At 54.2% G+C, this 16,061-nt stretch overlaps 1 protein-coding gene across 2 annotated transcripts in view; it reads right to left on the reverse strand.

Annotated features, from left to right (window-relative positions):
- The window catches only part of XYLT1 (xylosyltransferase 1), a 340,445-nt gene that overhangs the window by 47,927 nt on the left and 276,457 nt on the right, over window positions 1-16,061 (reverse strand). For both annotated transcript variants that reach the window (XM_074322544.2, XM_074322543.2), the window contains exons 4-5: window positions 15,529-15,701; window positions 14,386-14,588 (exon numbers count right to left, since the gene is read on the reverse strand). In XM_074322544.2, the coding sequence (XP_074178645.2) occupies window positions 14,386-14,588; window positions 15,529-15,701 (376 nt within the window). The remainder of the gene's footprint in view (window positions 1-14,385; window positions 14,589-15,528; window positions 15,702-16,061) is intronic.

Genomic DNA, 16,061 nt, shown 5'->3' on the forward strand with positions numbered 1-16,061 from the left:
CAGCATCCCTCGGCCTGCTGGGCTCCCAGCCGGGGCTCCAAAGTATCCGCGTCTGCACCTCAGTTCGGCAGAGAAGGGGCTGAGCCAACTGTGGGGTTTACGAGAACCCACCACGGCTCGTTGTTCTTCTGAAACTGACTCTCTGGCTCTTTGGAACAGTTGCCACATGGTGGAAAAGATTGGAAAATGCCTCTAGCTGAAAGAAATCAGGAAAGACAAAACCTCTCCACTGATCCTCAACCCTGGAATAAGCCCAGAGATGCTTTAAATAATTGCAGAAGTGACAACCACGCAACGAAGTCTCAGCGAGCCTTCCACTACTTGGGAATAAATGGCGACAGGCACTGCAGCCTCAGTCACGGCTGCGGCCGGGCCACGGGCCACTCATTTGCTCCTGGAGTCCTTACTTCAGGAAGGACTGACTGAGCTCCTGCTGTTTGCCAGGCGCCGTACCACGCACTAGAGACACAGTGCTAGACAAAACCTGTGTCATCTCCACACTGTGGACCCATCGTCCATCTAGTGCATCTGTCACCCTGGGTCACCCTTACTGTCACCACTCACTGAGTACTTTCTGTGTCTGGCAAGGCACCTCGCATGTCACAGCTGAATCCTCACAGCAAAGGATGAATAGGTAACTCTGATGGCTCTCACTTCACAGATGAGAAAACCAAGGCACCGACAGGATGACCCACTTGCCAAAGTTTTGTGGCCAGTAAGTGGGACATCTGGGCCTTGTGCTTGTGGGACGGCAGGAAGCTGGGCTCCGGCTGGCGCTTTGCCGAGTCCCCGAATGCACACGTCTCACTGCTTGGCTACACATCCCCATGGCCTGAGCTCTGGAAAATCTGTGCCCAACGAAGGACGGACAGAAAGAGGATTTCAGGGTCTAGCTTCAGGAAACCCAGGGCATGGAGACGAAGGATTTTGTGTGCTGCACGAAGGCTCAACAGAGAGAAAACAACAGCAGTGAAACAACAGGGAGGGCGCAGCCCGGTGTAAAGTAATTACCTGAGCTGCAATGTACATGCCCATGAGGAGAAAATATTAGCTGTCGGATTTCCCCTCCTCCAGCAGCCTGGTATAGTTCTCTACCTTTTTCTTGTTTTCTTTTTTTTCCTTTACTTTTTCCCACTGCAAAGCAATGGATGAGGAGCGGAAACAATCTCATCATGGCACTTTCTAATAACATACTTTTCAAAGGTAACCTGCTGCTTTTAGGATAAACTTGGGATCCTGAACGTGGCTCTCAGGGTCCCCCATCCTCTGGGCCTGACGACCTCCCCAGCCTTATTCTGTTGGCTTGTCCCCTTGCCATACCCTGTCCACACAAGCCTCTCTTAACTTACTGCTTGGGCCATGTTCCCTCACACCTCAGGACCTTTGCACATGCAACCCCCTCTGGCTGGGACACTCAGCCCCCATTGTTTCAGTTCATTCCTCCACTTCTTTCAAGTCTCAGCTCCAAGCATTCCTGTAGGGAAGCTTTCTCTGACTCCCCAGAAGAGGTTATATGCATCTCTGTTTCCTGTATGATACGTATGTAAACTTCCTAACAGTGTCATGAACATGTAATTATTTCACAGCCTAATCTGCGGGGGCAGAGATGCTAACTGTCCTATTGGAGGCTGTAACCCCAGATCCTAGCAAACAGCTGGCACATAGTAGTTTTCACATAAGCATGTGTTGGTTGACTGACTAATTGCACGAAAGAATGAATCAATCAGCAGTGAGGTGTTTAAGCTGATATTTCATTAGAAGGCATTCGGTGGAAAGTGGTCATCGCCCAGGCTAAAAATTTCTCTTTCTCTTCCGAAGTTGACAGTGCAACCTGCGGCAGCCTCCTGAGACAAATTACAGGAGGGGAGCCCAGGCACATCTAGACAGAAAGATGGTGGGGACCCAGACACAAAGATCCGCCAGATTTACAGAAAGCACAACAGGAACACTTGCCCGGTCACTCTGGGACATCTCTGAGAATTAGCCGGCATTAGGGCATTAGTCAGCAACTCGCCTCCTCGGCCGACGAAAGATAAACGAGTCCCGTGCTCTCAGGGGGAAGCAGGAAGCTGGGGTGCGTCCTGAAATGAATGCATCTCGGGACTCAGCGTCATTAACCTTTTTGATTCAGATTGAGGAAGGTGGTGCAAGGTGAATTCCAGGGCGAACGAGAACCAGGTATTTCTGAAGGGTGTACGCAGAGAAGTCTGGGTGGTAAGAACCGACAGTCTGCTCTGGATGACCTACTATGGAGAGCTGGACAGGCCTACAGCCATGGAGAGCCCTCTGTGAAGAAACTGCCTGTCCCCTCTTGGCTGGCCCTGGTCTGGTAACGCTGATGGGTGAGCCATCTTTCATGCGCTGCTTTCCAGCTCGAGTTCAGGACTGGGAAGCCATGCAGGTCGGGGGGATAAAGTAAACGGAGGCTGTTGTTTTACATCGAGTTCAGGTACCCTGGGCGGGATGGGGGTCTAAGTCCAGGGCACCTTGACCTAAAGGCCTTGGGAATCTCTACCTCACTCTTCCTCTATCCAGGGTCCTGAAATCATAACCACGGGAGCATCACAAGCTGGCACCTGGGTGACAGAATCATGACATAACACAGGAAAGGCCACGCATGGGAAGATGGGTAGGTGGGGTGGGAGCTGAATTTGTAAGGGCTGAGACGTGTTCTGTGCAAGGCCATTATCTGAAATGTGGGAGATCTAGCAGAATGGTCTAACATAAGGGTATGCGAACTATGGCCCTCCACTTGTTTTTATAAATAAAGTTTTATTGGAACACAATCATGCCCACCCATGTACGTATTGTCTACGGTTGCCTACTGCCACTGTGGCAGAACTGTGCCATTGTGACAGAGACCACAAGGCCTGCAAAACCTAAAATACTTACTATTGGGCCCTTTATAAACCAGTTTGCCAATTCCTGCCATTACCATGTTTCTTTCTTTTCGGTCATTCTTATACCTTCCTCACACCTTTATCCACGTCCAACTTATCAAAGCATCTTTCTGGCCCACCTTCCTCCTTCCACGCTGTATTTTTCCTTCGACACATCTCCACTTGAGGCATTATTACCGCTTTCCCTATCTATTGTCCCTTTCCTTCGCCAGCATGGAGGAGAGCACAACAGTAGTATGTTTCCTTTACTGCTGTGTCCCAGCGCCCAGGACAGGGCCTGCGATACAGCAGGCACTCAAGGAATGTACTGAGTGACTGCAGAGCCACTCACCCTTTGTATTACTGATTTGCTAACATTTTGATCACTATTCTTTAAAGGAAACTTCAGCTTCAGAATTTTGGGGTACGTTAGGTTTTTCCTTCCATGTGGTAACATGGATAAATATCGACATTTTCAAAACCTTGCCTGCGTAGCACTTTAAGTCACCTCGCACACCGCGAGTGGTCCATGGGTCAGAGCCGGGAAGCCCTCGCTCATGGTTAAGGACGCGGGTGGATTTAAGTCTGAGCTCCACCTCTCAGTAGGTGAGTGACTTTGGGTGAGTTCCCCATGTCCCTTCTGCCTTAAATGGGGGTGACGAAGGTCCCCTCTCACCAGGTGGCTGACAAATGAAATGAGACCGTGGAAACATGTGGCCCAGCAGCCAGCACACACTCAGGGCTGCACGAACGGGGTGGAGACTCTCGGGGAGGGGCCTGTCCTGTTAGATCGATTCATGACAAAGCACCTCCCCTGGAGACTGCAGCCCCCACTTAGGACCCTGCCTTAGGACCCCGCCACGGTGGCTGAACGGTTCCACTGTATCCTGGCAAAGCAATTTGGATTAATGGGATTATTTAGCTGTAGGTGCTCAGGGAAGGCATTCTTTAAAAAAACCTGTGAGAAACGTCCCCAGGGCAGCAAACTTTTAAACAAAGATTGGCTCTGTAATCAAAAACAGCTTGGCCTTACAGCACATTCCAGCGTCCCAAAGAGGACAGGGGAGCAGTGTTTGTGCCCCTGGCTGCATCTGCCAAGTAACGCTGACTGATGAACACAGTTAAATCGCACCCAAGGGGAATCCTTTTCTGGAGGAGGAAAAGGACACAGGTGAATCAAGGCAGTGGCTCTTGGGGGCACCATTCCCATTCTTCTTCGGCAAGAGAACAAGACGCGATGCGTGACATGAGTCCCCCCACCCCCACCCCGGAGAAACCCGAATGACCTCTTCTTCGCCAGTCCCCACTTTGCGATTAAGCGGCATGATGGGCACGGGCCGAGGCAGGAGTCTGGGTTCCCGAGGCTCAGCCTGGACCGGGTGGGGCTGTTTCACGTGAGACGGGCAGGAGGGAGCGGATGCAGGGGGCGTGTGGGGGGCTCTGCTCTCCGCCTTGCCTTCTATTCTGTGACTATCCCCCAGGCTGCGGACCCGTCCAGATGTCCGAGCCACCTTCTGACCGTGCCTGGGGGCCTGGTCGTGGCCACCAGCCTGGTGGTAGCCATACCACTCGAGCCTGGTGGGGAGGGGGCTCGGGGTGGCGAGGAGGTCTGCAGGTAGAACTCCGCGGTTTCCAACTGGAAAGTTCAGGGAGATTGCGGCCGCAGTGATTCAAGAGTAAGTGACCGTGAGAAGGACAGTGCTGTTTGGGCGCCCTGGTCAGGAAGGCGCTCTGCAAGCAGCCTGGCAGCAGGAGGGCCGACGGGGACCATGGGGGCCACGAGCTCAACCACACGGCATCCAGGCCTGGCCGACTCTAGGCAACCACCTCCTGGCTCCCCAAACGATCGGATTTCCTCAAAGCCATGTGTTCTCTCTCCCTCGTTCTCTCTCGGTCTTCTGCATTTACGCGTCAGGACAAGGGTGCAGATACATTAAACACAGGAGAGAAGGAAGACGGAGCAAATAAAAAGAGTGACCACAGAAAAGGCCAGACCGCGTTCTGGTCTAGAATTAATAAGCCAGGATTTTTCAGTATCATACTAATAACAGGAAGAGAGCCATCTCCTGAGCGCTTGGCATAAATGCCAGCTCTGGGACAGGCCCTGTTGCAGTATCTCACGTTGTTATAACGACCGATAGGGACAGCAAGTGGGGAGGGGGCTCTGGCCTGGCTTCTGGCCTCAGGCCTGTCTTCCCACCTCCGCTGGGGGGGCTGGGGCGGGAAGGAACTGACGTATGAGTTCCCAGTGCCTAGAGGTGGTTTGCGTGGGGTTATTAGTGGGCAAAGCCCCCATCTGGATTCCATTACTTTTTCTCCTGTTTCTTGCCTCAAACCTGACCCCCTGGGGCCAGGGCCAGCACACTGGCTCTTCTGTCCCTTCCTTTCATGCAACTGGGCGGATGCCGTACGCTACGGTCTCCCTGGCAGACCAGGCCACCTCTCTGTCCGGTAAACCCGTGGACACGGCTCAGCATCCTGGTGGGAGGTGTGAGCGTGAGGCTGCATCTGGACGCCAGGCTGAGCCGTCACGTTCTAACCCGGCTGTTCATCAGGCAGTGGCAGAACTGGACATAAGGCCGAGCTTGGGTTCCCAGCTGGCTGCGGTTCCCTTGTGCTGCCCCCTGACAGGTCACATTATCACCTCCCTCTTACAGGTGAGAGAAACAAGACTCAGAAGGCCTGCGTGCACCTGTCTTGAGATCATCCAGCTGGTCGGGGACGGAGACACGAGTCAACTCCAGGTCAGCTGACACCACAAAGCCTGTCGCGTGCTCTCCTGGAGCGAGTGGGGTGCAGGGAGACCGCCTTTCGGTTGTGCTGTGGAACAACTGCGCGTGTACGGGGGGAGGGCAGCCCCTCCTTCCCGACGAGGCTTGCTGGAGGCTGACATTGACATCAGTGAGGATTCCATGGGGCACCACTCCGGCAGTTGTGGAGGGGTTTGGAGAGAGAACAGGATGATGTAGGAAATGTGAAAGCCGGGGCCGGTTCCTCTTTCTAGGCTTAGAGCAAACACAACTGGCGAAGCCCCATCTCCCACCGGCCAGAGAGAGAGAGATCCCACAGTGGTGCTGATGGGGCCACACTGTCTGTGGCAGCCACAGGGTGGGTTTGTGCTCCTGTGTGATTGGCTTTTTGCTCCGGGCCCAGCTGCTTATGCAGCGTGCTGGCAGACCTCGCCGGTGAGGCAGCTGCGTGGAGCAGAATGTAGGTTGTAGACTCGAGAGTCAGCTGAGCCTGCGCTGGGCCCCGCTGAGCGGTGTGACCTTGGGCAAGTGACTTGAACCTGCCGAGTCTCAGTGTCCATCTCCACACCACCCCAGGGGACACTGGGCAGAGTAGATCACAGTGACGGCGGCTTAGCAGCTGGCCGAATGCTGGTGACTCTGGATTCCAGTTCTGACGGGCATTGCTTCTCTCCTGGTCTCGGACACTCCTGTCTCCCGATGCTCAACCAGATGAACAGAACGACATGGGACAACAACGAATGGGTGGCTTCGGTCCCCAACTGCCCAGTGGGTACAATATGACCCGCTGGTGAAGAACTCAGGTCTTCTTTTGTTTTTGTTTTGTTTTCCCCAGTGATGAAAGAAGCAGGGGTTTGAATCAAGGCCACCATCATTGAAAAGGCATAGACACAACACTCCTATTACACTTGACTTTTTCAGACACGCTGCCCTTCCAGATTGCCCTTGAGAATAATCTTTACCTGCAGTTAGACGTGAGGAAGGAGGCAGGGGGCAAACAACAGAGTCCGCGGTGTGAACCACCCACGCTGTGGACCACCCTGGGCTCACACCCAAACTCCCAGGATGCACTTGGATGCACACCACCCATGCTTTTGGCCACAGGTGGACAAGCCACCGAAATGAAGGCTTTGCTTTCCCGAGAAGCAAATGTGCCAAATGCACTGGGTAGGAAGGTACCCAGGGTTGGACATGTTCCCTCCACAGACACGTAGCTGGCAGCTGCCAACAAGAAGGCGGGGAACTATGAGGTCTCAGGAGGGAGACGTTAGGAAGAAAACACTTGCAAAGTTCAACGCGTGGTCGGTCTGGGATCTGGTGAAACCATCCACTGGCAGAGGATGGAAACCATGTTTGTTTCTGAACTGGTAGCATCCACTCCGTCTCACTTCTTTCCAGTGCTGTAATTCTCTCTCGTGGAAGTGTCTCCCCCCCGCACACAAACATGAGGCCCACGACGGCACCAGTGTTTAATCGGCTTTGTTCACGTCTCCGTCCCGAGCATCCAAAACTGGGCTGCTCCATCTGCTACTTGTTTACATTTAAATTCAAACCAAATCGAATTTAAAACGGAGCTGCTCAAAGTGCATTTCAAGCTCTCCGCGGCCACATGGTGCTCGTGGCACTGCGCTCAAAGACAGTTACTGAACACCCCTGTTGCCACGGACGCTCTGTTGGACGGCGCTGGTGTGAAACACGGCCTGGCGGTTAGTAAGTTCGCAGTAAGCAAGCGCTGAATGAACGAGTGAATGAATGACCAACATGCTCTGCTCTCGGCTGGCCAGAGAAGGGACACAGGACTCAGCATAAAACCATCTAACGTTTTCCCTCAGAACACTGAATTTCTTTTCCAGTAATGAAAGAATGAAAATGGCAAACTGACACTATGGCTGGCACGGATTTAAGCCAAACAGTGGCGGCCCTTTGGTGAAATAGCCACGTCATTCCTGCCTTTTGTTCTGCCCCCTTTTGCACTGAGTATGTGAACTCCTCTGACCTTCCAGAAACATCCGTCCTTGTCCGCGTCAGCCAAGGCAGTGCTCTAAACTGACAGGACCACTCTTGGCTTTCCAAGGAGACCAGTGCTCGTAACTGCGAGAGCTCCAGGAATGCCAACCTCATTCCATTTGTCCGGGGGACACTCAGGGTCAGTCCTTGCCCCCCAGAAAGCCCGGGGAGCTGCCCCACCTAAAACATGGCTCGGGAGACTCAGAGGCACGGGTGGGAGGAGGGCCAACGACATTTCTGCAAAGGCGGGAGGACGCTCCGCCGGGCTGAACACCAGGGCTGAGGAAATGAGGACTTTGCTGCAGAGGCAAACGGAAGTGTTAATGGCATCACTGCTGGCGTGTTTTTCCTGGTCCCTCGTGCACAGTGGCCTGGGCTGAGACGCCCTTTCTGACTCGCACATTGTCTGGGTGGAGCGTCCCCCTGGGGGGTGTCACACCAGGGTTTTGGGGTCACAGGAAAAGTGGTTGGATGCTGAGAAACTGGCCAACAAGGGAGATGGTGACACCCAAAGATCTGGGTGTTGGGCCCCCGAATATGAGGAAGACGGAGGCTAATGACACATTTTCCACGTAGCATTTACCTTGCTGTTTATTACTGTCATTAAGTGACAGGTGTCTATGTCTCCCCCAGACCAGTGGTTTTGTACTCTCGCTGTGTATTCCAACCCCCGGAGAGCTTTCAGGGTGTACAATGCTTGCTGCCTCCCTCGGGGACTTTCCATTCAAATGGTCTGGGGTGGAGTCCTGATATTTTAAAGGTATCGTAAAGAAACCTTCCAAGAATCACGTGGAACCCTGATGTTCCCCTGTGGAGAACCACGTCACAGGATGCCGTGCTCCGTGGAGGGACCTTGTCTGCCGGCCGGGCGCAGGGCAGGTGCTCAGGAAATGACTGTTGGATGAAGGAACAGGAAATGCCAGCTCCATCTGACTCAGAGGTGAGAGGCCGGAGTCCGTGCAAGAGCTGCCACCGATGGGACTGTCAGCAGTGCCCGCTCCAGACGTGGCTGGAGACCGAGGGCAGCTCCGTACCTCCTGGGGCAGCTGCACCCTGCACTCAGCCCGGCTGTCTTGGGGGGAAGGGTTCCCGTCTCCCCAAATTCACACCCACCCAGAACCTCAGCAGGTGACCTTACTTGGAAATGGGGCCTTTGCAGATGCCATTAGTTAAGTGAGGGCATAATGAATTCGGGGTGCCTAGTGGAAGGTCACGTGGAGAGAGACCTACATATGGGAGAGAAGGCCAAAGGCAGATGGAAGAGATCGACGTGAGACACCTACAAGGCGAGGAAGCCAACGACACACAGCAAGCGACAGACACGAGGAAGACGCAGGGAGGACCCTCCCCAGCAGCCCTGCCGACGCCGGGGGTGACGAGGGTCTGTGGTGACACTCGCGAGGCCTGGCGTGCGTGTGAAGAAGTGTGCTAGAGATTCGGTTCGGGTGCCAACCTCTTTCAACTTTTTTACACAGTGGAAGTTTCATTTTGGGGGACGAAGTTAAAGACACACTATGTGTTCAAGGGCCCCGTGGAGGGCCTGACACACAGTAGGTACACAGGAAATGTTGGCTGGATCAGTCCCACGTACACACGGGTCCTGGGCGCACTGCAGGAGCCCGGGACACCTGTTCCCTGACTTCCCGAGCTGGGGTTCTCTGCTGAGGCGCCACAGAACAGGTCTCATGTCCCAGCCCAGGTCCCTCCCTGGTGGCATCTCAGGATGGTGGCCTGGGTGCACAGCCCAGTGTCACGTAAATGCACCGTGCGCCCACTGGGTTAGACCTTGCTGCCGTGGATACATAAGAGGCGGAATTAGCAGACCATGGGTCAAGCTTGAAAAATTTCCGTGCTATTTCCCCTGCCACGTGCACGCACACACACCCCACAGACAGTGGTGAGCCCTGGAGGGGCCCGGGACACACTCAGCCCTCCTCCCTTTGCATGTGATTTGGTGCAAGATACCGGGCCTGGAGCAGGGCAGACGGCGTGGGGCGATCTGTTACTCTGGCCCCAACCAGACAACAGGGCAAACGGCTTTTGGACTCACCCCTCCCTACCTAACGTATGAGAGCGCAGTTTCCTGCCTTAGTAAACAGAACATACCAAACAAAACCAGCACGTCCTTTGCTGATTCAAGACCTCGCCTAGTCTCAACGTTTGAAAACCCCCATTTTCATCCACGCACTGGATGCATCCCCAGCTCCAACCAGAGCCTCCGCGGGCCAGGCCGTTACGTCAGCAACACTGGAGTGGAAAGACCTGGGTCTTTGAACACGCTTCCCTTGCACAGTCCAAATACAGAGTATCTTTCCTGGTCGCAAACGAGTGGGTTCTGTCCTGTTTTCCCGTGAATCACTAGTCTTCGCAGTCTAACGTTGCTTTTCCCACTTTTGAAAGAGATGTGGGTTCAAGGACTGTTTTCCTGGTCTTGATTTCATGAGTAACGGGAGAAAGGAAAGCAGCTCAGCCGACGGTTACGTCGTCTGTGGTGCCTGCTCTGTTCCACGGCTAGGATGCTAACAGCCCGTGTTTCTCAAGCACTCTCTGTGCGTCAGGTACCGTGTTACGCCCTTGACACGCACTACTTCCTTTAATCCTCCTAACAGCCCCATCAAATAGGTACCAATGCTGTGCCCCTATTTTAGGCAGAGAAACTGAGATGCGGAAGGCTAACGCAGCGGGTGCCGAGTCACCGGCCCGTCAGTGGTGGCCAAGAATCTGTAACCAGGCTGTGTCCAGGGCTTGTGGTTACTACAGACCAGCGAGCCTTTACTACCTAAGAGCGGCAGAGTCTGGCCCCCCAGCAGAGCTGGGCAGCAGACATGGCAGGGGGCAGGGGGTGCGAAATCAAATCCCAAACAGCCATTGCAGCCACGTGGGGAGTGGGGGTCGGGCTCTGCCCTGGGATATCCCCCAAGGTTTCAGAGCCTCTCAGAAGCTTCGACTTGGGCACGCCCGTCCTTTCGAGAAGGCTCCTGAGTTTGCTCGCCTTTCCTGGGATGGGAGAAGTGGGTTTGGAAGCTACAGATGGAGTGGCAGATGGGCAGTGAAAGCCTATCAGAGTTGCCCGGGATAAAACCATTCATCTGCAAAATTCATATGTTTTTGTGTGGGGCGACTTCAGGAAAACAACAGCAAGAGGAACCAGCAGTGCTTGATGCATGAAGTACCTCTGGCCATCAGGCTGGCGAAGCACAGTGGGGCAGAAGGGCTTGGGGGGCGGGGCACGGACACGACAGCAGTGAGAGGTACAGGGAGAGAAAGAGGCCGGCAGAGACGCAGAGAGACCTGGAGCATAAAGCTGAACCGCCCAGAAGCAGGATGGCTCTCTCCTCTGAACCCCATGTGGGCGTATGGTCTGAGAAAGCATTTCTGGGTCTCCTGCCTAGAGCTCAGATAGTCACAGCTGACATTTACTGAGCACGTTGCTTTAAGCGCCCGAACTGTGCTAGGTTGGATCATACATCCTGATTTCACAAAGACTGAATTTACTTGCTCATGGTCACGTGCTAGTGAAGTGGCAGAACTCGGACTCCAACCGCAGCCATCTGCTGAGAGCTGGGACATTCATCCGCGTGGACGCTGAAAAGCCAGAGATGTGGACGCCATGGTCACGGCTTCGAACTGCAAATCAACACAGGGCCTCTAGGGGGCAGCCTCGAGACCTGACGCGATTCTCCTGAAGGGCCATAGGCCTGGGTTCAGCTACCTGACGTCCAGAAGTCTCTGGCTGAGTTCCACCATCTGACCTAGGCTGAAATGACCTCTGGGGCCTCCACTGGAGGTCTGGATGAAAAAAGAGTGTGGGAATCTTGACCAGAGCTCGTCAGATGTGGGGACAACAGGTGACCTTCTTCTATGACGTTCCCTGATGGCAGGTGGTGCACTCACTACCCTCCCAGGCACGGGTTTGAGGAATGGCTATGCTCTGTAGGTGGCCTGGGGCCTCCCACGCCTCTTGGCCAGCTGGCTTCCCCAAGGGGCCAACTTCAAGCAGAAAGAACACCAACCTTGGAACCAGACAGAACTGGGTCTAGTCCCCAGTAGACTTCATGCCACAGATTCCTTACGTGACCGCGGGCCTCAGTTTGCCCATCTGTAAAACAGGTTTGCTTTGAGGGTTGAAGGAAGTGCCTCCGACGTTAGCTGCTACACTCAGCATTTTGGGATATTTGTGAATTCGGTCCTTTCTTGGAAGATGGTGGGAGAATGTTCTAACTCACCCTTGAACTTCCGTGAACTAACCTCTCCTCATTTCTTTATTATCCTCTATCCATGTTGAAGTTTCTCAAATGCAGCTGCTTCACCTCTGACCTGTCTTGTGCAGGCTGCTCTCTCTCTCAGCAACTGGAGACGTGTCAGCTGGACGTGATTTTGCCCCTTGGGGAGAGAATATCTGGAGATATTTGTGGTTGTCACAAGTGGCTGGGGGTGGGGGTACTCCTGACATCTAGGGGGGTAGAGGCCAGGGATGCTGCTGCCCATCCTCCAGTGTCCAGGACGGCCTCCAGGGCACAGACGATGCAGCCCAGTAAGTCAGTGGTGCCCAGGCTGGGGACTCCGAGCCTGGAACGACCTCTTTCTCACTGGCCTGTCAATCTTATCCAGCAGGTCCCAACTCAAAACGCATCTTCAGAGGCTTTTCTCACCTCCTGGTCACGCCCTGGTAGCGCTCACACCATCTGCCTTTCCTTAGAGCCCTTTCACACAGGGCATGAGGCTCTCCTGCCTGATTCCATCTTCGCAAGTTGGATATCACCAGGTAGGGTCTGTGCGGCTTTTGTTCACTAAACGCTCAAATAGTGCCGAGCACTGTAATTACTTAATAAATGTTTGCGGAATGAATGTTTGAATGAATTTGTAAATAAGCAAAAATCTGCCAGCGGTGTTTCTAAATCACCTGCTTTTATCGCTGCTGTCCTACGAACAAAAGAAACAGGTATCTTTTGAAGCCCCAACATTTTTCTCACATTCAAGGGCGCCAGGCATATCCTGTCCAACCTGAGCAAAGACCTGTGCCTTCCCCGGACCCCCTCCAGAGTCCAGGGTCTCCCAGGAGACAATGGGACGCCACCAAGCCCAGGACGACACCAAGCACTAGAAACCAGCTGTGAAGGAGACAAGCTGTTTCCAGCTTGAAACAGAGGCCGTCCCACCAAGCCTGTCCCTTATGTAGACCCTGATTCAAAATCCAGACTCCTGGGAACACGTGGCCTTGGTATTGACGACACTAGGGACGCCTGTTAGTATTTTAGGTGTCACAGCCATATCGATGCTACGTTCAAAGAGAGATGAACACTGAAATATTTACAGGCACAATTTTATGATTCTTGGCAATGCTTCACTGGGGCTGGGGGGAGAGGGGGAGAGCAGAGAAGCTGCAAGGCTGCCACAAATTGATTACAGTTGAAACTGGGTGATGGGGGGGCGGCGGGTCCATTATCCTATTCTCAGCACTCTGTTCATGTTTGAAAACCACCCTGATAAAGGTGGCTTTTTGGTTTTGTTTTGTTTTTTAAGATGCTTCATCCAGCTCTTCTGGGAATGCGGTGCCCAGTGCCCGCATGCCCACCTCAGAGGAGGCAAAGCCTCTCCTCCACCTTCATCCTTTTCCGCCTTCTCAGTAAATCGGATGGAAGGCGTGGTCGCAAAGAGGTGCCTCCTTGATGGGAACTACAGCCCACGTTCTCGCCTTTTCCTTCCTTTACAAGCTCTCTAGAGGGGTTTTCTGCGCTCTGGTCTGTTTTAAAGAACAGACCAGTATTTGTGCAAAGGGACAGTCCCTCCTTGTGGCATCTCCACCCCCTCGGGGCTGCTGGCTGCACTCCCAGCCCCACCCCCTCGGGGACAAGCGAGCTGCAGGCCCGGAGCGGGCAGACCCCAGAGACAAGCTCACATCACATCAGTGGTTTCACGGGAAACCTTCCAATTTTAAAATGGAGACAATCATTTCATTTGCTAAAATTTGACAGGAGCCAAAACGACACACAATAAACACCCAAGGCCTCAAGTAGCCCAGAGACACCTACGGGCGTGAGACTCTGCCTGGGCTGTCCCAACCGACCCCCCTCCACTCTACCCTGTTCAGTTAACTCCCAAGTCACACCTTGTCCTTCCTCTGCCCTGAAACGTGCCAGTGGGTCCCCTCTTGCTTCAAGTGACAGCCAAGTTCTAGAATCTCCATGATCTCGCCCCCATTTCCTTGCTGACGGCCTGCCTTTCACTGCCCTCTGCCTCCCTCCTTATGTCCCGCCATAGGTCAGGGGGTTCCCACCTCAGGGCCCACCCCACTTTCCCTCTGCCTGGGCCCCTTTCCCAGCCTGCCTGCCTCCCTCCTCCTCCCTCTTCCATTCTTCTCGGTAAGTAAGGACGTTCTCCCAGCCACTGTCGTTCAAAGGACGCCTCTCCCCTGCGTCTTCTCTCTGCTTTGCTTCCCCCACATACCATTTAACTCATTTTGTTTGTGTCTGTCCTCCCCACTTGGAAGGAAGTGCCTTGTGGGCAGGCGTTTGGGTCTCTAGGGTTTCCTCGCACAGAGCTGGGAAAACCGTGTACCTAATACATTTCTGCCGAAAGAACGAAAGCACAAAAGATTGCCAGGTCCAAGGTGGATCCTATGCTGAGAGATCTATCGAGAGGAGGTGAAAGCCTCCCAGGGCACCTCCCTGAGGCAGAACTGCCCCTGCCTCTGGTTGTGCAGCTGTGAGCAGAGGCGCGAGAGGAAGCAGGGCCTCGGCCGGGCTTACCTGATGGGGTAGTCGGCTGCGCTGAGGTTGATAAAGAAGTCCCAGGGCCAGTCAGTCATCTCCAGCAGGTCCCGCATGCTCTGCAGGTAGGTGGACAGCAGGCTGGCGCCCCCCCAGATGGTGGCCATCCTCCAGGGGGTGACGCGGACGTTGTCGTACTGCCTGGCGAACTGGCGCACTTGCCGATGCAGGTAATTGGAGCGCTTTTCCCAGGAGAGAAAGGGTAACATTCAGCAGGCCAGACACCACCAGCCACAGCCCTGTCCCCTCGCTGTCCCTTCCCTTCTAGTTGACAGGGTTGCTGAACTTGGCCACGTGACCGGCTCAGGCCTGGGGGTGTCTGTCTGAGTCTCTACTCGAACCTTGGGGATTTTTAACATTTGACTTGAGCGATTGGCAATGCAGGGTCCCTGGCCCTGCCTCTGAGCTCCTGCTGCACCAGGAGCCTGGGACTCTGCATTTTTCTACAAGACTGCTGCATGTGGGCTGAGGATAACAAGCTAAGAAACACGGCTGCATCGCCACCTGATGGGTCATTTGAGGGGTGGAATTTCTCCAGGACCCTCTCACAGGCCTGCTAGAAGCAGGCCCTTTGGCCTCCTAAGTGCGTAAGCATGTCACATCAGGAGACAGACAGAAACCTTTGGGACAAGCCAGCTCAGGGGTCAGCAGGCCTGCTGCAAGTTTTGGTAAATAAAGTTTTACTGGAACACAGCCACACACATTCATTTACGTGCTTTTTTTTATGGGTGCTTTCACACCACAGAGAGGGGATGGCCTTTCAGCCTAAAATGTGTACTAGCTGGTTCTTTGTAGGAAAAACGTGCCCACTCCTTGGGGTAGCTGTCCTCACAAAGTGGCAGGTACTGCAACGGGCAGTGGGACAGTGAGGAAATGAGGCAAGGAGAACATGTTTACGGAGGAAGCCCAAAGTCACAGCTGGGAACTTTGAAACTGACACACACACACACACACACACACACGCACGCACGCACGCAGAGACACACATAAACACACACAGAGCTTCAAGACTGAGCACCCCTAGGGGAGGCAGACGGGCAGCCTACGGGCGTCCCCTGCGAGGGGCAGGCCTACAGAGGGGACAGGCAGACCCCAGGGGAGGCCGGCGTGGGGTGTACTCACCTTGTCCACATGGATGTAGTAGAAATGGTCCTTGTGGTAGATGGCCTTGAACATGCGCGTGAGCTGCCGGGAGGCGCGTCCGTGCACCACCAGCACGAAGGCGATCCTGACGGGGTTGGCCAGCATGTACTCCACCGCGTCCTCGTCCCACTGGACGTTCTTGGTGGCTTTGCCTGCGGGGAAGCGGAGAGACCACAGGTGGGGTGAGGCTCAGCGGGTCCTCTGGGGGTGCAGGCAGCAACTCTGATGCTCCAGCAGGGGCTATAGGGGGGTCACGGTAGTCGTATCGGGCCCTGAAACCTGATTCCACTAAACCAGGCATGTCCTGGACCCTTGTGCTGAGCTAGAGCTGCAGGAGCCGGGGACCCTGAGGTGATTGCGTCATGGTTCCCATCCCCAGGGAGCTTACAAAAGCCGATGGAGACGTGTGCGCATATTTAACTATTAAGCAAGAGGAGATGAAAGGTATAAGAGATGTGTCTCTGAAGCCTGGAGGAAGGAGAAGCTAATTCTGAGTAGGAAATGCAAGACAC

This window comes from Rhinolophus sinicus, chromosome 10 (assembly GCF_057876585.1).
Source record: "Rhinolophus sinicus isolate RSI-liver-muscle chromosome 10, RSI-T2T, whole genome shotgun sequence".
Classification (NCBI taxonomy): domain Eukaryota; kingdom Metazoa; phylum Chordata; class Mammalia; order Chiroptera; family Rhinolophidae; genus Rhinolophus; species Rhinolophus sinicus.